Source organism: Patella vulgata, chromosome 1, assembly GCF_932274485.2.
Source record: "Patella vulgata chromosome 1, xgPatVulg1.2, whole genome shotgun sequence".
Classification (NCBI taxonomy): domain Eukaryota; kingdom Metazoa; phylum Mollusca; class Gastropoda; family Patellidae; genus Patella; species Patella vulgata.
This window is the reverse complement of record NC_065879.2, coordinates 23,902,863-23,927,530: the sequence shown is the minus strand read 5'-3', so window position 1 is coordinate 23,927,530 and position 24,668 is coordinate 23,902,863. Positions and strand designations below refer to the sequence as shown.

At 38.3% G+C, this 24,668-nt stretch overlaps 2 protein-coding genes across 2 annotated transcripts; both read right to left on the bottom strand.

The window, feature by feature from the left end:
- Positions 1-1,881: 1,881 nt before the first annotated feature.
- On the bottom strand, positions 1,882-8,970 carry LOC126827284 (phytanoyl-CoA dioxygenase, peroxisomal). The gene is made up of 10 exons (XM_050556565.2): positions 8,960-8,970; positions 8,579-8,738; positions 6,523-6,640; positions 5,863-5,963; positions 5,496-5,637; positions 4,748-4,842; positions 3,974-4,079; positions 3,780-3,864; positions 3,085-3,280; positions 1,882-2,397 (listed from the first exon to the last, which is right to left on the bottom strand). Exons 1-10 carry the CDS (start codon positions 8,968-8,970, stop codon positions 2,290-2,292), a joined length of 1,122 nt encoding a protein of 373 aa, XP_050412522.2. The 3' UTR covers positions 1,882-2,289.
- Positions 8,971-10,105: 1,135 nt separating this feature from the next.
- Positions 10,106-22,233, bottom strand: LOC126812613 (uncharacterized). Its single transcript, XM_050539082.2, has 7 exons — positions 22,125-22,233; positions 16,995-17,753; positions 16,022-16,236; positions 15,476-15,564; positions 13,117-13,240; positions 12,435-12,560; positions 10,106-12,015 (listed from the first exon to the last, which is right to left on the bottom strand). The coding sequence occupies exons 2-7, from the start codon at positions 17,729-17,731 to the stop codon at positions 11,888-11,890; spliced, it is 1,419 nt and encodes a 472-aa protein (XP_050395039.2). The 5' UTR covers positions 17,732-17,753; positions 22,125-22,233; the 3' UTR covers positions 10,106-11,887.
- Between the last annotated feature and the right edge of the window lie 2,435 nt (positions 22,234-24,668).

The window sequence follows — 24,668 nt, the reverse complement described above, 5'->3', positions numbered from 1 at the left end:
CAGAGTGATCTGTGGACGGATGCAGGACGACAGATGAATGGATTAGATGAATGGTGGCCCTATATACACAAATAATCTGTATCTTTAACTACATGCACGCCTTTCAGAAAAGAAATTTATTACAATTGAAAGACTGGGAGATGAAGGGTGGGGGGTGGAGTAAAACGTCCACTCGACACAAACTATATGTCATTTCTGGACTTATCTATAGTTCAGTTTTATTTAAATAATTCGCTTGCGCATAATATTATATAGGGTCTTTAGCAGGTGTGGTGGAGGAGCCGGAAAGAAAATCACGAGGTGGGACTCAGTGATAGACCTTTTGATCTAAAGCGCATGCGTTTAACCATTCGTCTATCAACCAATCTCCCATTATTGGGAGAGAATAGAAATTTATTTGTGCGCGATTCCTAATCATACCAACGTCATTGTTAGCGAGTACATAATGTAATTAATAATTGTCAATCATGCATGTCAGACTAGCGGTGGATGTACAGCGATTAGAAAAACAATCGTATCTCTACCATCTATATACATCAAATAATGTGCATAAGTTTAATTTAACCTGTTAACGAACCGTGAACGACCATGTAAAACACTGACTATAATAATAACGACAAAAAGAACGCCCCGAGTACGGCGTATACCGCTATACAAAACATGAATTGGGGTAAAATGTCTTCTATAGTTTATGTTTTATGCCTCAGCACATCAACGATTTTTTGGTGGCCATTTTGGATTACCCTTCGACGAATAATCTTTGAGTTTTCTGCAGTGATTGTCGATAGGGGCAGATAATCCATAGCTAAAAAAAGCTTATCGGTGTTGATAAAGTCTGCATGTATTTGTTATAATTAACAGATTGTTGCGATGTGAAGAAGTCTTCTGATGGGACTCACGGTAGACAATTGTGAACTTTGTAGCCTCCTTGTATGTATTTATTGATCAATTATGCTGAACTTACAAAATGTTCATTTGGCATTCAAAGTTTTAACGTGCACCCTTGCCTCCACTGGCGTTTCATTTGTCGTTAACTATCAGCAACAGATTAATGGGCAATGCAGCCAAATGGTTCAATAAAACATGAAACAAACAGTGTATGAATATGGTTTGGACAAAGCCAATTTTAAACAAACGATGCTGTTAAATACTCTAAAACAAGCACCAAAGTACAATGTGTTCTAGGTGTATATAGATATTAATATAGCTAATAATTGACGGATTTATCGATGAGTTATTGAGAGATGAGAAAGAAGATTGTGAACCTATTGTCCTTTCAACACCTGTACACAGCTAAAAAGGTTACTAGGATTTTACGCTCGGGGCAAATTGTATATCAAACTTAGCCCTGGTATTAGCCTTCATGTAATTATTAGGCGTGTGGTATTGAAGAATAAGGCTAAAACATCTGCCTGATTTTTTTTTTTTTATCTCTTTCATCTGAACTTTTAGTTTTTTTATTGAATCACTGCTATAACACGAGTGGAAAATATTTGCTGAGGATTTTTTTCATAATTTGCTGCTGAATTGGTGCATATATCATATTGCGAATCGCCAACGGAATAACTATGGGTGGGTATGGTTGCCACCCGCAGAACCCGTATTTGTTCGATTTCGAGCATGGAACTCTAGTGAAAGTAACTTAGCCCCACCCCACCCCAACCCCTGTTATTGTTTGCCTCTTGACTAGAAACCCGTTGCTTCATTATTACACATTCCAGGTACATCGTTTTAAATTTAAAACTAAATCGATGATTTTGTTTGGTATAACAATTGTTTGTGTATTCCGCCAGGTGGAATTATTTCTCTGTAGTTTCGTAAAAATAAAAACCAATGAATTCAATGTTTATACGAAACTTAAGCAAAACAAAACAAGGCGAGTATGTTATGAATGGTTCAAATAACAGATGCTTAGTACATATTAGTGGTATCAATTTACTAATCGATTTAAATCAGATGTGGACACGAGCATGTTTCCCGCCACTGGGTTATGACCATAGCAATGGCGTCGCCGAAGAATACGAATATGACACGCAAAGAAATAACTAATCCTTTCTATACAGTTACTGGAAAAATGACAATATCTGCCTACACCAAACTAACAGTGGGCATTAGGCAAGCTGATTAAAACACAGATCCTATTTCGTTTCGTTTTTATAGTTCAAATTTCATTTTACTTGTCTTTAATACACCATGAATCGTCTATTGGGTAAAATTCTTAGCTTTCCATTTAGAACTCAATCAAATACATGAACTAACACTTTATCATTGGTATTCAGAAAAGCAGTTTTATTGTGTAAATTTAAAAGCTTGTGTGTGTCGATTGTGATTGACGATTTCCCACTTTCCAATCCATGGACCAGTCAACCGAGAATCAAATTCATCGTTGGGATCATACTGTAAAATATAAGAATTCGTGACATACAGAAACATTATTGAATGGGGTTTAACGTTTTGTAGACACTTTACCTTTATAGTTATTTGAGACTACATCGACAATGCGTGTGGTAGATTTTGGACACGGTTACATCAGTTTTTCGTATCATCCGAATTACTAGACACACTTTACTTGGCAGCCCTGACAAGTGGGAATCGGGCTTTAAAAAAATCCCAAAGTTTCTTTTTCACTCACGACGACTGCGAGTTCACTGTCTTACCACATAAACACCCTCGACCCTACCCATCACAGAAAAATGAAATGAAATGGGGTTTAACGTCCTACTGTTCTGCTCCTAAACTGGGATAATGAAGACGGGCATGCGCCATACAGTGTGCTATGAGGGAAATTTTGCCAGGGCAGCGGCTCTACGGCCTACTCTTATATCGAATTCCAACTGCCAAGGGATCTTTTACGTGCACGCCAATATGTACACGGGACCTCGGTTTTTCGTCCCATCCGAACGACTAGACAGCTGTCCTTGTCAGGCCCTCCGTCCTGCATCACTGACAAGGGGAAACCACGCCGGAAAATCTGGATGAACTTTCTCGGCCAATGCAGGGATCGAACACCCGACCTCCAGGCTAGCGAGCCAGCGTCTTACCCACTTAGCCACGTGATCCCCATCACAGAAAAAGAAATCTTACATCAACCATATGTGTTTTTTGCCACATGACCTTCCTATCAACCGATAGAAACTTGTCCCAATCCGGTTTTAGTTGTGGATCATTTTTAGATCTGAAGACAATACCATCCCCTATGTTATAGAATCCCATATCATAATGTGGTGACTGCCATCTTAGATCCACACTCCATCTTATATCATTGGATACATTGATCAAACTGAAAGAGACAAAAAAAAGCCTGGGAAAAATATCATTTGATGCAAAACAAGCCCAGGCAGTGTAAAGATTACTGCAAAACGACGTTTTGGTCGTTGGCCTAACAGAGAGGATGGATTTATTCTCGTTTTTACCAAAACGTTTTGCACAAACTCTTCATCTTTCCGAAGAAGCTTTACTATAGCTCAATGATAAAGAATAGTTTTAATTCTCAATAATCTGAATTGTGATTAGCTGCAGTTCCGAATTGTGATTAGTTGCAATTCTGAATGTGAATAGTGATAAATTCCAACAAAAGTAAATATGATGATGAGGATAGTGTAAATAAGCAGAACGTCTGATTCATTCACTGGTATTTTATTGCCTGGCAGTGGGAAAGTAAAGAGATCGTTCAATGTTTTACAAAATCTGTTATTACAAGAGAGTTAAAATAGAATGATGTGGGTTTAATGTATCGTCAACACAATACTTCGGCCATTTTGAAAAAGAAATAATCAAACCTTCTATGAGGAGTAAGGTTGTGAAATAAAATGAATCCACCATACGGTACAGGTTCGATTTTCACATCCTTCTCAAGATTCACGCCTGTAATGCACATTTACATTTATAATTTATGTTTAGAATATTTGATCGAATTCAAACCTGTAGAAAACTAACACATGGGACAATGGTTATTTTAGAAGTGACGACATACCTAAGGTTTTAGCCATCTCTTCTTCTTCAAGTTGTATATACCAGGTTGGGCCCACACAACAGGTATGCTTAGCAACTTTACCACTTTTGTGGCCATTTTTAGCCATCTAAAATAATTAATATGAACGTTTATGAGTCGTAGTTTGCCAATGGTCATCTATTTCACATACTAAATTTAAATATTCTTATGGTATGGTAAATCAAATGGAATTAGGGACATTGTACGTACTCTCAACTAGAATGGTCCAAGAACCATCTCGGGATTTTTAAAGATACTTTCCTGCGTACAAAAAATTGCTTCTAATCCCTCTCAAAACTCTGTGGGGGTTCGATGGCCGAATGGTTAGCGCACTGTATCATAAGGCCTGTCATTGAGTCAACAGGCGTGGTTTCGACACCCCGGTTGTACGTGACAAGGAGTAGGGTCGCCTGTCCATTGTAAATAAAATGAGGTCTTCACGTTAGCTTGCACGCAAACGAACTGATGACACTTGGGATTCGACGGAGAATAGACTGAAACGGCTACTGCCAGGGCCTAATTATTCTCCTCCCACGTGGCAATAGAAACAACAGTATATTAGTCTCAAAATGACCCACAAATTGTGTGAAGGAGACGTTAGGTACAAAGCTAAATGGGGTTTAACGTCCTACTTTTCCTTTATGCACCAAACGGAATAATGAATAGACATACACCATGCAGTGTGCTATGATTCATCAATTCAAATGCAAGTAATGTAACTTACACTGAGTACAGATGGAAAATCATGAAACCCACCTGCATACACCCATTTTCTGGAACGGCGTCAAGGAATGGTATCCAGGCTGTCGCTATCAAATGATCATAACTTTCCCAACTAAAATATCCACTATCTAAAGATAATTTTTTTATAATATACAAATGATAAATTAAGTTTATACATGCAACCATTTTACCGTACCAATAACGATGTCAGAGGACTTCGTCCGTTCAGAGACCGTTCCAGAGGGAACTAGTAATTTTAATGTGGGAATATGTTGTCCTCATCTCTGTCCATCTCTGACACTACAGGTCAGAATTTTTTTACTTACCTGAGTGGCGTAGTTCGGTCTAAGGAGACCCATATCGAAATCCAGAGCCACACAACGTTTTTTCACAGTTACTGAAGGCCCTGGCCCCGTCAAAGCTACTATAGTATTGTTTGGTTAGTTCTAAAGAGGAACCATATCAAATTAGTATCACTCGTTGACTTTGGTATGATGGAATCCATCGATGCCCATCTGTTACTGTGGGTCGTGTGGCAGACACATAATATTGCGCCCTCGGACATCATTTTATAAACTGAAACTCTGTCGTAAAAAGTCTCAGTTGTGTAGATATTTCTAAATCTTCAACCGGCATGCGATAATGATAAGTAGGATTGTTCTGGAAACAACTTCTAATATTTAAATGTTCGGAAAACTGACCAAAACGTCAGACATTTAGGACTAAACTACTACTGTGTAGGAATCTTGTAGAAGTTATGTTAATTTAAAATATGACAAACCTTGGTGCCAGGGTATATTAACGGCTTCACTTTTAGGTGTTTTTGTCCGGAGGTTCCATGTTGGATGTCCTGCAACATCAGGTCCTAATATCTGTTCTAGCAGATTTAACATTCGATCATTGGACCAAATATCTCTAAACGACTACAAGAAACAGATAGGTTACCGTATAACTATATTGAAATATGCTCTTTAAGAACTGAAAGACTTCCAAACTAGTACCTCTGTCGGTAACTATATTATAAATTCTGTTTCTTAAATACCATTCAACCTTTGACTCAGTTTAGCTAGGGGAAATGGATGGAATGTTTATCTTTTCTAGAACATTAGATTCGTGATAGTCGATTCAAAAGAAAATAATTCTTCTACCTTTGGTATTTTTTGATATTTAAACAATAATATGTTTGAACCAGGATGTTCTTCCTCCAGTTTAGTCAACCTTTGAAACAGACCATACTCACTATATAAATCTGAAAAAGATATTTTTTGTGTCAGATCAGAGGCGTGTTGGGGCTCAGAGAAATACCAGCTAAATTAAGTCGATCACCAGAAGCGCTGACTGGTGTCACAGGATCTTGTTAGGACAAGGGGGGAGGGGGTGGCAGCAGAAAAATGGGAATGGGAATGTTTGAGGAGACTAGAATTTCGATGGTACTTGTTTTTAGAATGGAGGATACAATTTCAGAATGTGTGGCACTATTTCAGAAGAGAGGGCACTTTTTCAAAGGGAGGGTACTTTTTCGGAAGGGAGGGCACACAGCCACCCAGCCCACATAAACCCTAGTTGGACATCTCATCGGATTCGAGCATCATCAAAATTTCCGGTTACTTTTGTTTCTTGCGTTTCTGATCTAAGAGCTTGGTAGGCGGATACGCCCAGCACGCCTCTGTGTCAGATTCTAGTTTCCGTACATTAAACAAATTAATAGATCGGCTAGGAGTCGTACAATAAATGGAAATAATGCTTATTCGTCCTTGTTATTATATTTATATACAATTCTATTCGATGTGTTAAAGAGCTAAACTTACGTTTTATTTTTCCCGCTTTATAAAGTTTTTGTGCCAACTGTTCCACCATACCTTCTATGGCCTGACGACATGGTTCTAATTCTTCTGGTGTGAAGAAATCTTTGACAACGATATATCCCTATAGAAATATGATTATACATGCTGTGATTGGTGTGGTATTGATAACATCGGACCTCATCTAAAATTATTATTAAATTGTTTCCAAGGAGCTATGCTAAGCGATGGGTTTGTTTGGGGTACGCTGACATACATGTACCATTAAACCGCGATATTGCCATCACCTAAACCTTTCGGTTAGCGGTCAGATCCGGCATTACTATATACCGGAAAACACCGAAAACACCGAAAAAAAACAGAAAACACCGAAAACTACCGGAAAACACCATGTTATACTGAATACCGGAAAAACACTAAATACCGGAAAACACACTAAATACCGGAAAACACCCTAAAGAGGTAACCTCTGTTTGCGGGGAGTTAGGGTTAGGTTTTTTCCGGTGTTTTCCAGAGGACCAGGGGGCAGTTTCACAAAGCAACTTACGATGAAAAATTTGCGTAAGTTTATCGTAACGTAAACTTACGTAAAAATCGCGTTTCACTAAAATTCTTCCATGGAAGATATCAATTCTACAAAGGAAGGTTTTCACCAAATAGCAGGCTTCCCAAATGTAGTGGGAACGATTGATGGTACACAAGTTGCCATCATAGAACCATCGGGAGAAAATTAGCCGCTGTTCGTCTGCAGGAAAGGGTTTCATTCCATTAATGTTCAAGCAACAGCTGATTCTAAACTCAGGTAAACGTACGAATTATCGTCTTGTTTTAACGCTGTTCACAAATTTGAGACTAGTGTTCAGACTTCACGATTGATATGAAATTCCCTTTAATGGCCAGGGTCGGATTAGTACCGGTATGCCTATAGGCTATAGGCCTAGGCTTTGCAGGCTCAGGCTGAAGTGAAGCGTAGTAAGTATAGGGCCTCGTGGGCCTTCGGTTGTAAGCCAGCATATACTACAACATTTACATAGTATTTAATTTATCACAAACAGGAGCTCAGGAAAAATAATCTCAGTACGCTAGTTTTCATTAAACAAGACTATGGCTAATGGTATTACTATTAGTATTAATGCAGTAGGCTATTACTAGGCCCTGTACTACATGTATGTAAGCCTATCGCGGCAAAGACCGACACTTACTGTACAAATATTCTCCCATAATCCGTCTTTTGATGACCTTGCCAAACTGCTGCTTAATTTTCCTTTCAGAATCCCATAATTCTGTTCAACCCCCTCAATTAAAACACCGAGAGCTGCCGGGTTCCAATTTTGTTTTCGCCTTTTTGGTTCCATTTCGGCTTTTGGCAGACTTACAGACGACGTATGGTACTATATGTCACGCGCTATGACGTAGCAAACAAAAACAAGTAAACAACAGGCATGAAAATAGCATTTTATTCATAAATACACCGCTAAATCTTAGTGTATATAAGGAATATATATTTCGTCGTTTATGTTTCAAAAGGTAAGGATCAAATCAAACATAACGGCTATAATGCCGACATTGTCAACATTCAGTCCGTGGGAATGTTTACAGAAGTGTGAATGAAGTGACGCAACATGACGTCACGACCATTCGTGACGTATTTACGAAAAAAGATACGAGAAAAAGTTAAGAAAAAACTTACGCCGGCCTTTGTGAAACCGGCGTAAATAATTCGTATCTTTTTCGTAAGTTTTTCTTAACGTAGTTTTTTTTCTTAAAGTTACGAACTTTTGTGAAACTGCCCCCCGGCTCCGAGCTACCTATTTAGGGTGTTTTCCGGTATTTAGTGTGTTTTCCGGTATTTAGTGTGTTTTCCGGTATTTAGTGTTTTTCCGGTGTTTTCCGGTATTCAGTATAACATGGTGTTTCCCGGTAGTTTTTCGGTATATAGTATAGCCCGTCAGATCCTATACAACATGAAAAATAGAACATGAAGTAAAAAGGAGAATAGATTCACTAAAAATAAGCAATGTATATCAACCAGATGACTATATGGTATTTATTATGTATTTACCTCGTCATAGAATTTCTGGATTTCTGAGTAGGGCAGTTGTCCAGGCTTTCTTTCGTTAACATCAGGTGGACATAGATTAAAAACATCTGGATAAACCTTGTCTATTAATCCAAGAAACTTTGTCTTTTCAGCCATGTCTAATGTTAAATGGCGTGATCTTCTTTCATAAAATAATGTGGGTTATACCAGTTGTCTTATCTTCAAAATTCATAATCATGTCCTTTTCTAGGGCATTAAAGAGACTCTATTGTCATCCAAAAAACAAATATTTAGACGACATAAAAATATAACACCCAGAGAGAGAGAGAGAGAAAGAGAGAGAGAGAGAGAGGTGGGGGGGAGGTGGGTGTCACTCGGTTAGATCTACTTGATAAGACCAACATCAAGACCATCTTAGCGACCTTGACGAAAATTGAGCTGGCCTTAACAAATAGATTTGGCCATGTTCACTCGATACAAGGTCGATGTCTATACCAGGCATATTCGTTCCTTCTCTGACGTCCTGGTAGCGACGCACGCTTGTGTGCATCTGCCCCCCCCCCCACACACACACACCCGCCCGCCCAACTGATAAAGAGCCGCACGCGCGCAAACGGATTCTTGGAAATAAAACTTAGCCATCTAAATCAAAAATTGTTTAGTTGTTTCGTCATGTTGCCATATCGTGGTATTCTTGAATCCTACGATTGGATCTAGCATTTTCCAAGAAATGTGGGGGGGGGGGGTGGATGGCTGAATGGTTAGCACGTGCGCCCTGTGCCATAAAGTCTGTCATTGAGTCAACTGGTGTGGTTTCGATTCCCCGGTTGTACGTGACAAGGAGTAGGGTCGCCTGTCCAACCTCGTGGGTTTTCTCCGGGTCCTCCGGTTTCCTCCCACTGCTAAAGAACCCTACGCGCAAGCGAATTATTGAAATCAAATTAACCATAATTATGTTAGTCCCGAAATGACCTAGTTTGTGTCGAGTGGACGTTAAACCCCATTTCTCTCTCTCTCTCCAAGAAATGTCTTAATATAAGTACGGTTAGACTGTACTTACGATCTAACTAATTGATAGATAGACTGTGTAAGTAGAGTGGTGGAGATTATTGGTATGAATGACATTTGACGAAGTATTTATTATCTTGCATTACGTACATAATACATGATGTTAAAGAGGAGTTAACTTTAGTTTTCTTGTTGATTTGATAATATTGTCGTTCTCATAATTTCTTTCCTGTCTGATATTCAAAGAGAGCATGGTAATATTGTGGCAGGGATGTTGATAAAGGGCTGGCTGGTCAACACTCAGAAAACACTGGTCTCATCTTACCAGTCCATTACACACGGTCCCCTACATCAAACAATGGACAGTTTCCTATGATGTTCTTCTGGCGGTATCTTTGACCCTTCTTGTCGCCCCTAATCCTTGCGAAATTCTGCATAAGCCACTAGCTATTGGTGGGGAATTTTAATCAAATTTATCTTTATTTACATACTAAATATGTCAACAAAATTTCACTTTAACATTCAATACAAATATGGCATATAAGTTTTGGCACAGCAAGAATTGTTATATACATTTATGTACATAATTCAACGACATGAAGAGGCAGATGTTGAAAAAGGCCTGGCCTGTTTCATAAATCCCTGTCCACATGTTCACATGAATAAAACAAATTGTTAAAAAAAGAAAGAAATATAAGTGGCACTCAAAGTTTAGCCACTCCATGTAGATAGCCATGATGTTACCTTGGAGGAAACATTTTTGACTTCGTGAAGACGTTTCTCGAAAAAGGAATATCTCTTGAAATATAAATTATTTATTTAAATACTAGCTTGCAGCAAATGAATAAGACCACCGCGAACAACACGATTGATTAGTTGATTGTAGGTTAAACATAATCATTATGTCTTACCAAAGAATGCAGCTCAAAAGAAGAGGGTCGGTTGTGGGGACTATCATAGTGTTATACATAATTATGTTTATGACACGAGATAGGCCCGTGGCCAGATTGTCCACTTGTTATAAAAGATTCGAAACTAGGGATTGGCGAAAGATTACGATTTCATTGTAAATCAGTGTATGGAAGAGAACATAAAGTTCAGGAACATCTGATACCACTTCACTGCATCCTAATAGTCCTAGACATCTGCGCTACTACAATTTCTACAACGGCGTTAATTAAAAGTAACACGATGCGCCATTGGCATTTGTAGCTAAAATATTAAATTTCTTACAGTTTTATCCACACTAATATGAACTTAAATTGATTATTTAAAGATACATTATGTGAGATTAGATAAAGAAAGAGTTGGCAGTTCTCACTATAATAGTTAAAAACTAGATAATGTAAAGGCAATTTGCTGAAAATTTCATTCAAATTGATCCACTATGAACCGAGAACTAAGCGATTGAAATTTTTGCCTAGCCTCGATCATCATTACTAAAGTGAGTACGATAAACAGCATAGTATCGATTATCCATTTAATCGTTAAATCGTGAAGGAAAGTTATGCAGTAAAACAGCTCATAATCCACTAAAGATCGCAGGCTAGCGATGCCATCTAGAGTTGATTTTGGTCTGGATATGTTAATTAATGTCTAATTAATAATTAAGATAACATTTCATGCCTAAAGAAAGACCTGCAACAGACAGATTAAGCTCTTGCATAATGTATGTTTAACATTTAATTAAGAAAACAAAATCAAAATACCAACGCTAGATAATGTCCTGGCTTGGATTTAAAATTGGGCTCTCATTAAATCTTTGTGGACAACCAAATGACGGCGGGCTCTGAATACTGATCGGAATTAAACCATTTTTGGACTGATGTTCCTATTAGAGATCACAATATTGTAGTTTTACAACTGATTCCTATTGCTTAAATTTTCCATCACACTGTGGTCTCCATATCCCTTTCTCTTATTTCGTCAGATCTACATTGCTGCATCAAGCCGTCGATCTTGTTTCTAATTGTTGGCACCCACCTTGAAGTACTCCTCGTGACGCCAACTAACAAATCACAGAGTGGTGAAATGAAATGAAACGGGGCTTAACGTCCCACTCTTTTGCTCTGACTGGGATAATGGAATATCGGGTAGCAAGGTGTCTGCTCTTGTTTTATAGGAAATGAATCTAAAGCCTGTAAGTGCGATCGTGTTTCTCATGTGTCCTTTCTGAATGTATGTTTGTACACCTGGATATTTCTGAATTAAATCGAAACTAGAAATCGAAACCTAAAGTTTATACTGCAGCCCCGACACTGGTATAGCATATTGAACAATTTAACAATGACAATGTTTTCAAGGAAATTCACACAAAAGGCACTATAAATGAGAAAATGGGCCAAGAAAGTGGGATTTCTCTCTCCGCATACCAGCTATTGTAAATGATCTGTGTAAACCGGTTGATCGAGTTGATCTAGGTGAGTAGGCGCCAGGTCCAGGAGTTGGTTCTGAAGAAATAAAATATATAATTTAAAAAACACTAAACCGGGTTAGCAACTCTATCAAAACAGCGAACACTTTCCTGCGTTTTCAAAGCCATGATTTTCTCATTGGAAAACGAGGTTTCATTCATTAGCTTTTAAATGCTATTCTGTTGGCGGTCGAGAGGCGGGGATTGGGTCAGCTGCAGCCCACCCAAATGATTCAAATGAAACAATTGATTTCGGTAAAAATGAACTATAAGATATTATTTTCGGACATTCGCAGAAATACCTAGTTCTGACCCGGAATGTCCTTTCCCATGTCCCTTTCACAAAGTTTTTGCCAGACTATGGACAAAGATCGACACCTACTAAGTCAAACACTACGAAGACAGAACAACGGCCAGTTCTTAAAGACTGAAAGGAAGAGAAATTTTTAAACACACCGATTGTTTCCCATAGTACAGTACCATCACGTCTAAACTGGTGTGTGAATGCTGGATGTCGTTCATGGGTCTGTCTGTCGGCTAGTTGTCTATCATAATCTACTGGTGATGGCATATTCTCAGATCCTAAAAATATACGGGTACAAATAATGTTTTGCTCAGTTAAGGAGAGATGTAACTACATGCAGTTCGTTTCGTTTTATTTTTCGGTTGTTAACTACAGTTCATTTTGGTCAATTGACGTTTCTTTAAGAACGTGTTCAGTGCGCAAATTGTGATTGGTGGACTCCCAACCAACCTACCAATTTAAAAATCCTAAATTATAGAAAATTCCGCGATGTCTTGTTGGAGGCTTTAAATATCGAGAAATTCGACTGAAGGGTATCCAGACCACTCGGACCAAAGACCACTCGGACCAAAATAAAAAGACCAGTCGGACCAAAATAGAGACCACTCGGACCAACCCAAAAGACTATTCGGACCAAACCAAAAGCCAACTCGGACCAATTAATTCATATTGTAAGACCACTCGGACCAACCAAATACACGGAACGACAGATATCTATTTTCAAACAGATTCAAAGTTTTCATTCTCCGGCAATGTTGCCAACATAAATAGGAATATTATAATCATACCGTTATAAACTATACAACTGCGAAAATAGTGAAATGTGAGACGTACCAGGTTTAATTAAAGAAGAGGATTTCTTTGGCTTAGAACCAAAAGTGAAGGCTGGTGATTCTATAGTTGTAGCTTGCTTAGTTCCAAGTGTTGGTGGTTGTGGGTAATGAGTTGGCGATGGCCACTGAAGAATAAATGTTGAAATTAGATAAATTATGACGTTCACCATTTTTTATATTGTTTTCTTGTCCCTACCTCTTATTGGGATTTGGTGTGTGTGTATGTGTGTGTGTGAGGGGGGGGGGGCGAATGTTTAGCGCATGTGCGCCGTATCATTGAGTCAACTGGCATGGTTTCGATTCCCAGGTTGTACGTGGCAAGGAGTAAGGTCGCCTGTCCAGCCTCGTGGGTTTTCTCCGGGTCCTCCGGTTTTCTCCCACTGCTAAAGACACCTACACTGTTAAAAATAAATGTAAAATTACAGTGAAAAATATGTAATTTATTTAACATAACGCGGTTAAAATACCACTGCATGTTTTTATACTTTAAATTTACTGTATTAGTGTGGTAACATGGGATTACCGTAAAAAATTGGTAAATTAACAAAAAAATTGTAGTTTTACAAGTTAGAACTGTATTTTTATTACATGTAATCTGTAATAACACCACTGCATGTTTTTTATACTATAAATTTACTGTATTAGTGAGGTAACATGGGATTACTGTAAAAGAAAATGGTAATTTAACAATACAAGTGTAGTTTTACAAGTTAGAACTGTATTTTTATTACATGTATCTGTATTGATACAGCTATGTTGGTTAAAAGTACATGTATGTTGTATTTTAACTGTTTATGGAGTAATTCTACTATTCAAACATGTTTAAATACGGGATATATTTGTGTACAATTTACAGGAAACGTATAATTGTACATCTCTTTAGAACTTTAACATTGATAGACCTTTGAAGGCTTTATTACTTTTCGTCTATAGTCCACTTATGAGGGGGTCACGAGGGCTAAGTGGGTAAGACGTTGGCTCGCTAGCCTAGAGGTTGGGTATTCGATCCCTGCATTCCCTCTTTGGCCACATGTAATATTACATCAAACGTAATATAGAAATACAACCATATGTCAGTTTACATTATGTGAGCTGTATATTAAAAGAAATGTCATTTGAAATAGTATTTTTACAACAAATTGTAAATTTACTGTCAAATGGTGTTTAAATCAGTTATTTCCCTTCGACCACATATCGAATTTTGTGCGAAATATTTACTGTTATGTCAGTAAGATTAGCCTATTTTAGAGAAATAGGTTATTTAAAATCTGAATGCACCTAACTGGCGTATGAACACAGTGATATGCCATACATAGGGTTGTGTGGAACATTTTGTTTCGTGTCATGTCTCCTACACTTCCCATTGTAAGAAGCAGAACAGTAGGACGTTAAACGTCATTTTATTTAATTTCTTTCCATTATCGAATGATGTTTTGCATGCTCGGCTGAAAGGTCCGCAAAACCTTTAAGTGTTTGCCAGGATCGAACCTAGGGCTACTTAGCCGAGTGGGGAAAAACACATTTCCTATAAAAATGTCACCTTTTCAAAGTATATTTCAAGTAAATATACACTTTAAATTGTATTTTAACCGTAAAATGACTGGCAGAAAGTTGTCAGTAAAATCGCTGTATTTTAACACTGGCTTGTAAATGTACCCCTAAGCGGTAGATTTATATTTACAAACACCACGTAAATTTATAGTGAGTGTAAAATAACTCTGAGGTAAATTTACTACCACAGTGTAAATTTACAGTGGGTGTAAGATAACTTTGAGGTAAATTTACAACCACAGTGTAAATTTACAAGCACTATGTAAATTTACATCGAAGTTATTTTACACTCACTGTAAATTTACATGGTGTTTGTAAATCTAAATCTACCGCTTAGGTGTAAATTTACAAGTCAATGTTAAAATACAATCATTTTACTGGCAGAAAGTTGCCAGTAAATTTACGGTAAAAATACACAAAAATTATTTACAGTGTAGGCGCAAGTGAATTAGTTCAATAAAATTGAATCATGTGTTAGTGCCGAAATGACCTAGAGTGGACGTTAAAACCTCTCTCTCTCTCCCTCTCTCTCTCTCTCTCTTCTCTCTCTTATTGGGGTTGTTAGAATTAACTTTATGCCAAACAGTGTGCTATGAGGGAAATTCTGTCCTGACAGTGGCGTTTCCGCTTAAGCCTCGACGAATTCCAATTGTCAAGGGTTATTTAACGTGCACTCCAACAAATACTCGGTAGACGTCGGATTTTCATCATACTTTTCCACTTGGGCCTTCCGCCCTACACCAATAACAAGGAAAAATCCGCTTGAAAAATCCCGGGAACTTTCTCAGAAAAAATCTGCAAATACTCACCTCAGCTTCAGCATTAAAATCAACTTTATTGTGCCAAACATGAGGCGTTTGGAACCATATCTTACCCCAGGATGTCCGAGCACCACCAACTAAAAACAAACATAATATTAATGGCAAATATAGCTTAACTGTTCAACTAAAAACAGAGTGTTATTAAATAGATAATACCGCCTAATTCTACAAAAGATTGAACAGAAAGTACATAATATATTCTACGCATACTCTTTGGCAAACGGTTCCGTATACATCTCAACGGCGTTTGTTAATCAAACTCTCTAACCACACCCGGCTTTATTTACAGAATATGTTGACGCTTACCCGACCGACATCTGTCCATGCAAGATAGCTCACATTTTGCAAGAGGTGAACTGTGAACAAACTATGCATTTGTGAACAACACTAAGATGGGCCGTTGGCTAGTACGGTGCTCGTACAACAGGGAAGGCCGAGATGGAAACCCGGTGATATGTTTCTATTTATTTATTCTACAATGTCCATAAAAAAATGTTAATTTTACATCTCGTGAGTGATGAATTTGTCACTTACTTTTCTCAACGTAACATTTTTGTCCGAACGTCCAGGACGGCGAATTCTTCTCGTGAAGCGGTTTATTACGTGGTGAGTAAGAACACGGTGTGGGCCCTTCCATATCTATTCTAAGAGGAGGACGAGCATTAATGGCATCATCTAGACTTATGACCTTCGGGGTTGGTTTCGGTGGGCTGTAAAAGGTACTCTGTCCGTTGCTGTCTTTATTATTTCTTAAATAAAAGAACAGAGAAATGGGTGATATCAATCAAAAAGTTGGAATATCCTAATACTGTTCAGATTGCATTGGTGTTATGGTTACGGTTATGGAGGTCGATTGACAGATCGTGTATCTGAATGTCGGATATTCATGAAAGTGTTTCACAATTAAAAGAGTGTCAATTCTCATATCGTCCTAATCGCTGTTCCTTTCATATGGCATATGTTAATGTTAATTTATTCGGTGAGTTAAACCCTTTAAAGGCCTTTGTCATTCATGACAGGTTCCCACTATAACGATTCGTGCTGCGATTGAAATCGTAGTTTCAATCGTGGAGTAATCGTGGTAATCCTATCAGGTCTTATCTTTTATTGAGGTCAATCGTAGCAATCGTGTTGATTGTATGGAAACGTATCTGCACGTGCCAGATCGTGGACTAAATAGGGACAATCCTATCGTAACGCATCGCACGACAGTGGGAACTTAGCATCACATTGACATTTTGGATTGCATGCGTTGTATCCATGTATGTTGTGCTACGGAATCTATTAGTTATAGATCTCAGAAAGATCCATTTTTCCGAATGTGGTCAGGTAACGCCTCTTGATATTGGCCCAAAAGATCTTCCGAATTTTTGGAAGATCGGGTTAATTTCTACAACATTCCACTTGCAATACAGTTCATGTACGCTTTTTGACAATGTGGTGATTACTATTTATTTTAAATACATGTGATCGATCAACGAATTTAACCTGGAAAGTTCTTACTAACCTTGCTGATAATGAAGCTAATCGAATCAATTTTGCTGGTACTCTTCTGTACTGACGACCTTTCTCCCAATAATTACTCTTATCATCGGATCCCGAGGGAAGCCGGACGTGAGCACTGCCCTGGCGGGAAAGTTTTTGGGGAATATTTTGTACTGCTGGGCTGGTCTCGTCAAGATTTTTGTGTTTTTCGATGGCTTCTTCCCAGTTTTTCTGATCATCCAAGTCCGCGACTGATTCTTCAATATGAATTTGATTAGGATTACCCAACGGTCGAGCGAAAGAATTTTCTTTGGATAGCCTGCCGTCATTCTTGGATACGTATTGGGAAACGCTATCGTAAATTTCTGACATGCCTTCTTCCGAGTTTGCTCTTAAGAAGCTATGCTCTGGTTCTTTGTACATTTCGGCGATCTCAACACCGCCTTCTTTGATTATTTCGGCTTTGAGAGCCGCCAGTTCGTTCGAAGTCGTCATTGCCCCTGTACTGCCTGACACTATTTCACCAGACTGTCCCACATGACTCCCCGGTTCCTCAGGAAGTGTAACTGTACCCGAAAAGTCAATGGTGTCCTCGGTGTTATCTCTCTGTTTTCCAAGACCAAATACCATATCAGGTCGTCCGGAGATAACAGTACCAGTTGCGGGACTGATAAGGAATCGTCTGTGATCGTCCGTTAGGCTTGGTAAGAAGTTATTGTTGTTTCGGTAGATCATACATGGGGCATTACCAGATTCCATTCTCTCATGGTTCTGTGGTTATCTGAAACAGAACAGAATTTTTTTAACAATTTAACCACCGGAACACTTTAGAGCTATTTAATAATTGTCAGAAATAGTAAGATGTGTGAATATGACAGAAGCAGACACTGGTACCCAAGCACTACTAACCTTGTTGGTATATTTGGGGCCAGTGCATGTACATCGACATTTGTGCATCTATTGACGGACAAGTCCAAGATGAAAGTAAGTCAACCATAGATTTTCGAATCGACTACTACATTCATATATACATTCACATATAACAACACAAATTGTTTAGAACGGTTGAAAAGTGCGTATATACATTGAAATAAAAGCTCTTTTTTTGTATAAAAATATTAAAAATCAATGCTATGTTAGATTATCAATGTTAGATTATGTCATTTAATCTAATCAAAACTTGTCTGGCCAGTAGTGCGCTTACAAGGTTTTGGTTACCTAAGAAGCTCTCCGGCAAATTTTACAAAACGCGAACATGTTCGGGCGGAATGGTGCCTTTTACTCATTTATATACTCATTTACACTAATTAGGAAATATATTTAATCCAAATATACTTTAAACACCTTTATTTATTTTTTCTATTACTTCAAATAAAGTTAAAATTGCGAGCTCATTAACCCGCACCGATGTCATCCCTCTCAATGATAAATTCTTTTAATGGCATTTCTCTGGAATATAATAACTGCTTATTACTGAGCGACGTTTCGACTAGGCTTCTCTCAGTAATTTTATTATATAGAAATGTTACCTGTATACCTCACAGTGATATTAGCGGCCTAGCGAATATTCACTGCTGATCAGTGTGATATATTAAGAGTAATCGTTATATCGCGTGATATAATTTCCATGAATAAAGTATTTGATACGATATCCGCCAGGGGCGTACATAACGATGTTGTTTGGGTGAGGGTGAGGGGGGCTAGGCAAAATGAGATCGACTGATGCACGGGCCCCTAATACGAGTGACGCAGCCATTTCCTGGACTTTAGTGGAGGGGGGGGGGGGGGCGAATGGTTAGCATGTGCGCGCTGTATCACAAGGCCTGTCATTGAGTCAAATGGCGTGGTTTTGAATCCCCGGTTGTACGTGACAAGGAGTAGGGTCGCTTGTCCAACTTCGTGGGTTTTCTCCGGGTCCTCCGGTTTCCCTCTACGCGCAAGCGAATTATTGAAATAAAATTAAACCATATGTTAGTACCGAAATTACCTAGTTTGTGTCGAGTGGACGTTAAATCCCATTTCTATCTCTTTCTGGGCTTTAGGGGAAGATTTTGCAGAGTTCTGATGGTCAGAAAACACAGAAAGTTCCACGGCCGCAAACGCGTTTTCCTGGCGCGAATTGTGATAGTGGGAACCTAGCGTTAAGACGGTCGGTTGTATTAACATCTTTTTCAATGTAACTATTGTAACACCTCACTGATTACACGAGTCAGTTTGCAACCGAAATCCCACTCTATGCCGACCTGAATTCCAACCATCCAATCAGACTGTTGCAGCTGCATTCACAAATAATAATCGATGTCAGAAAAATGTCGCACACAGTAGAGTGGCTCCAGACAAAATGCTTTAATCCATAGTACAATCAGTTCAAATTCAAGGTATACAGTTAAAAGAAAAGTAAACTTAGTGCTTTATTAGATTTCAGGAACATTTTTTTGCCAACTAGATGAAATAATAATTTTTGTTTTCACTTTGCCCGCCTGACCGAAAAGTCAGGTTGCCCGAAAGTTAGTTGGACAGCGGGTATCGAACCTTTGACAAATTTCATTTCATTTATTTTTATTTTAAAATATATCAAGATGGATTCGCACCGCTACTCTGGCAATTTATACATATAAACATAAAATTCATTTATATCAAGCTTGAAATAAGTTAAATAGACTGTAATATGGTACTGACTTTGCTTGACCTACTGGCACATAAGAAATGTGCATGTATTATTGGTTTCCACCTCCCCGCACCTTCTCTTTGACAAACCGCCCCTGCATTCAATTAAAATTTTTAGGTCAGATCAATCCATTGTTGAGATATAAATGTTTGATATTTTCCACAGCCCGGTTCCATGACGTTGGCAGACGTAATGTCCATGAGACGGACTATAGACACCTCTCATTCAGTGAATAAATGAATTGATGTTTAATGGCACATCAGCAACAACCGGGCTATATTGTGCCACTCTCGCATTCAATATATACAAAATACGTATTAAGGCAATTTAAAAGTTTCGTCCTTACATATTAAATATTAAATTGAAATTCATGTATTGACGATTATATATTATGAAAGCCTCTTAATATATTTATAGCCATTGTGCTTATATTAAAATTTTAGTTAGACTACTTAAATAAACGTACTATTGTATACAGATTTGATAGTCTACACACGAGCGACGATAAAATGTAATATCTGTAAGTAAACCATTGTATATTTAATTTGTAGTACTTATACGATATTGGATTTAGTTCGGTCTTTCCTATTTGAATAAGATTATGTTTGGATTATATTCTCAACCACTGAACTGTTGAAGTGGGATTATTATTAGATTAATGGGGACTTAGAGGGTACATGTGTTAGCTCTCTATCAAACACCGTGTGCTCATTGGCGTAGCAGGGCGTTGGTAGGGTAGTTTTCCTGGCTCTGGCGTATATTACCCCTTGATAAAATATGCCCTCACTTAGTCCCCCTTTTCAGATTTATATCTCTGCTCAAGTATATTATAGTAAAAATGCGTTTGGAGCCACAGGTTGCAGTCAAATACAGACTGAAAATAATGAAACCGATGCCAAATGCTTATTAATTCCATTCAAAAATATTATTATGACAGCAAGCCTGGAAATAAAAAACCTATCACAGACAATGTCAGGTGCAGATTCAGGCTTTGTCAGGCACAAAACCTCTGGTGCCTGTAATTTTGTCTGGCACTGATATGTCTTTTTTATTGATATTATAAATACATGTCCGGCACTAAGTTGAAAATGACAGGTACTATTTCATTAGTGTCGGACATTTTGTCAGGTACATCTAAAGCCTTTATTTCCAGGCCCGATTATTAGGTTATTACGATTAGTGATACGTCAAGCTCTATATACGAGTAAATTTTTGTTTCGAAAGACAGTTCGAAAATTTTAGCTTTAATTGTTCTTTCCATTGTCGACTCATGGCCATATGATCAAGTGTATCCAAACATTGGCTTGGCATCTCACAAAACAAATCAACACAAAATCTATGAAATCGACATGGATGTTGCTATTGCCAGAAATCATTAAGCATTGAAAATCAATATGTAAAATCGTTGAAGTAAGAACGCTGCATAATACGCTTTTAAGCAATTGCAATTTGTCTGAAGTATGTAGATATTTTTAAATCATGTTCCCCATGATACAAACGGAGGTGGGATTTTCTGTTGCTTTTAAATGGTTTATGTATTAGATATTAGACTTTTTCAAAAACTTTCGTTTAGAAAAAATGATATGAAGGAAATGTGAAGAAACAAAAATGCTATTTTATACGCATTATGTCCAACCGAACATAGGCCAAAGAAGAAAGGGAGTGTTGTGATGTGAGGAAGATGTGATATTGTGTGTAGCAAATTGCAAAATTAAAAATATAGATATTAATATATTTGGTCCTAATCACCGCCGCCCGTGAATAATTCTGCCCTACAAAGGAGAGAGGCAGTATCTGCAACATAATCATAGTGTAGATACTGCCTTCTTCCTTTGCACGGCAGAATTTTCCTCCGCACCTTATCGTTGCCGTACTGCAGGATGCATCGATACTAGAATTTTACTAAGACGTTTAGAGATTCATAGCAATGAGGCGTGGAGGGGGGCGCAGTGGCTGTGTGCTTAGGGCTTGTTAAGTATAGCGCTTGTGAAGCTAAGAAGTGTGTCTAGTAGTTCGGCTGGAACAAAAAACCGAGTTGACATACAAACGATCCGTTGGCAGGTCAGTTGAAATTTCACACCTAACCATAAAAATAGAAATATGATTTAGGTAAAGTGTCGACGAGACGTTCCGCCCCTGTTCCATTGCATTCTTACGCTTTCTTGGTAGATACCCAAATACCACTACACGTACTTCCCTGTATAAAATATAGTTATGATGGTCAATATATCTTTACTATCGATATCTCGTGTGCGAATACTCTGTAAAGTTCTTGCAATACTAGTTAATTTTGCTTATATTTCCATCTTATAATTTCCAGATTATTTTATTGGGGCGAAGATGGATAAGGTATTGGACGTTCGTTCCTATCTCTTTTACCCTGCTGTAATTCTGATATTGACGTTTAAATTCCCCTATTCATCTCAAGACCTATTTCTAGTACTATTATTCATAAAATAAAATCATTTAGATATATAAACATACCTTATTATATATGATAATAGATATTTGTATTCCTTTTGGTTATTGTCACAACAGATTGTATTGTAGAAAATATCTCTATACTGTTTGTATAGGTTGAATTCTTATTGCGGGTAAACGAACGTGTTACTGCTCTACACCGTCGCTAGGGCTCGCGTCATGGGATTAGCCTACAGGTTATTTCGAGCACATTGACAAGGACTTATGCTTGACTGATCGCTGATAATTAGTGATATGTAACGAATCATTTGAGTAGATTATAGCAATAGTGCCATCAATGGTGCTTTATTCTCTCACATTAAGCGATATGCATCTATGAGTATATAAGTAATGTATATATTAAATCATGCATGATAGGCCTACATGCAGTGAAACAGTCAGGATGTTTGTCGTATTCAACGGGTCGGGAGAAATCGAGTTTGGCTGGGTGGGGGACGATAGAATAAAAAGGACAAAGAACATATTATTAAACGGTTGCAATAGATGTGGGGGGTTTTTTCATGCAAACCTAGAGTTTTCTGTCATTTTCATCGGAAAAATTTAGGCAAAAACGATTACCGCCATCGCGATCATAATTAAATTATCGAGACCGTTACTTAAGGCCCGGTCCCACTGCACTTACGGATGCAAGGAGGATGTAAAACGGGGGAAAAAACGTGACCTCTGTTTGAAAACGCCATGCATCCGGTGTGTACTCATTGCATACGTATTTCATACGCTCTATCCATCGAGCATCCGTTCACTTTGATTTCATCCGCGCAAAAAGTTTTGAGCTGCACAAAACTTTTATAACGGATGAACTTACGATGTAAATGCGCGACATATACGAGCACCAAACGTTCCATGTCCGTTGTCATCCGTTAAACGTCCACTGTATCCTCTCTGCATTCTCTGGGCATCCTCGCAACTCACATCCGCTCCAGCTGAAAACGGAAAGGGGGAGGAAAGATAAGGTACATGGAACGTCTATACATCGTTAGTAGCACGGAAATAGAAAGGATGTAAGCGTATGCATCTCGTATTATATAAAGTTTTCAAAACGAACAAAGCGTTTGTATCTGGGATGTATCTGGTATATTGAAGGATGTCGGGGCTGTCATCCACTTCCATCCGCTAGGCTTCCGATGAACATCCATTTAAAGGACAATATCGGTGCCAGTCATTATCACATATGTGATAGAACTGGTTAAACACGTTCCAAATATTATTTTATCACAGAGATCATTGCTACGATAGATGAGTAATCAATGTTTCAACAATAGGAAGTGACGAACGCAAAAGGAAAACACGAGTTATCCCTCTATTATAACTGGCGGAAGTGACGGTTGATAACAGATACATGGGGGGATTTCTGCTCACTAAAAATTACTTGGAATACCAAAAGTTGTTATATGAAACTGTAAGAGTATATCTGACAATTCAAAAAAGTTATTGAATGTCATTAGATAAGAGAACACGAGAAAAATATAAACAGTCCGTACATTCACGGGTGTTTATTCATTCTATACTTATAAAAACACGGTAATGCACGGACTTTTTCTATTTTTCTTTCATGTTCTCTTATCTAGTGACAGTCAATTTTGTTTATGAATTGTCAGATATCCTTTCACAGTCCTATACAACAACTTTTGGTCTTGGAAGGAATTATTAGTGAGCAGAAATTCGCCCATGTATCTGTTATCACCCGTCACTTCAGTCAGTTATAATTCGTGTTTTCCTTTTGCGTTCGTCACTTCCTATTGTTGAAACATTGATTACTCATCTATGGTAGCATTGATCTCTGTGATAAAATAATATTTGGAACGTGTTTAACCAGTTCTATCACATATGTGATAATGACTGGCACCAATATTGTCCTTTAACATCCCAGCTACATACTTCCCACGTTCGTTCTTTTCCGTTCTGTTTTCGCAAATTTTCGTCAGTTTTGTCCATTTCTGGAGCGGATGAAAACGGATGGAGCCACCTCGAAAGTTTGCTCGTCCGCTGTGTCCTTTTTGCATATACGCTTTGTGTCCATCGGCCACTGGGACCGGGCCTTTAGTTGAAATGCCGTATTTAATGTTAACGCCGCTGTCCGGCTCAAAAGCGTTTTATAGCTGAGGCGCTGGAGGCGCCAACCTCCTCGCGAAAAAAATCAAAGAAGTTGAAAAAATAAAACGGGAGAAAAAATGCTAAAACCGATGAGAAAAATGAAAATGTATCCTGGTTAGGGAGGGCCCTAAAGGCAGACAAAAGAGCACCACGTCTGACAAAGGGCCCCTCTGGCCAAGGGAAAGGGCCACCGAGTCCGAGTCAATCGTTTTCTATACACTGTTACTGTCGAATCCACTACTGAATGAGAATGCAGTCATTGCATTGGAATGAAAATCATCAATCAAGAAATCACCTTTTCTGAAGACCTACTAATAAGCTATTCAGGAAAGAGATGGCTAGGCCGCCCAGTGTGGCTAGCATGGCGGAGCGATTATTTCTTTGCCGAGGATCGAATTAGGCCCCGGTCCTCAGATTAAACCGGCCTCGAGGGGCCTGGAGGATATGTCAGAA

Coding starts and splice junctions, on each gene's coding strand:
- LOC126827284 (XM_050556565.2), bottom strand. Junction 6,641..8,578: donor TCCAGAAATTCTATGACGAG/GTAAATACATAA, acceptor ATATTTCTATAG/GGATATATCGTTGTCAAAGA. Junction 5,964..6,522: donor TAAAGCGGGAAAAATAAAAC/GTAAGTTTAGCT, acceptor TATCTTTTTCAG/ATTTATATAGTGAGTATGGT.
- LOC126812613 (XM_050539082.2), bottom strand. CDS start 17,731: ATGGAATCTGGTAATGCCCCATGTATGATCTACCGAAACAACAATAAC. Junction 16,237..16,994: donor TTAGCTTCATTATCAGCAAG/GTTAGTAAGAAC, acceptor CTTTTATTTAAG/AAATAATAAAGACAGCAACG. Junction 12,561..13,116: donor CTCTTCTTTAATTAAACCTG/GTACGTCTCACA, acceptor GTATATTTTTAG/GATCTGAGAATATGCCATCA.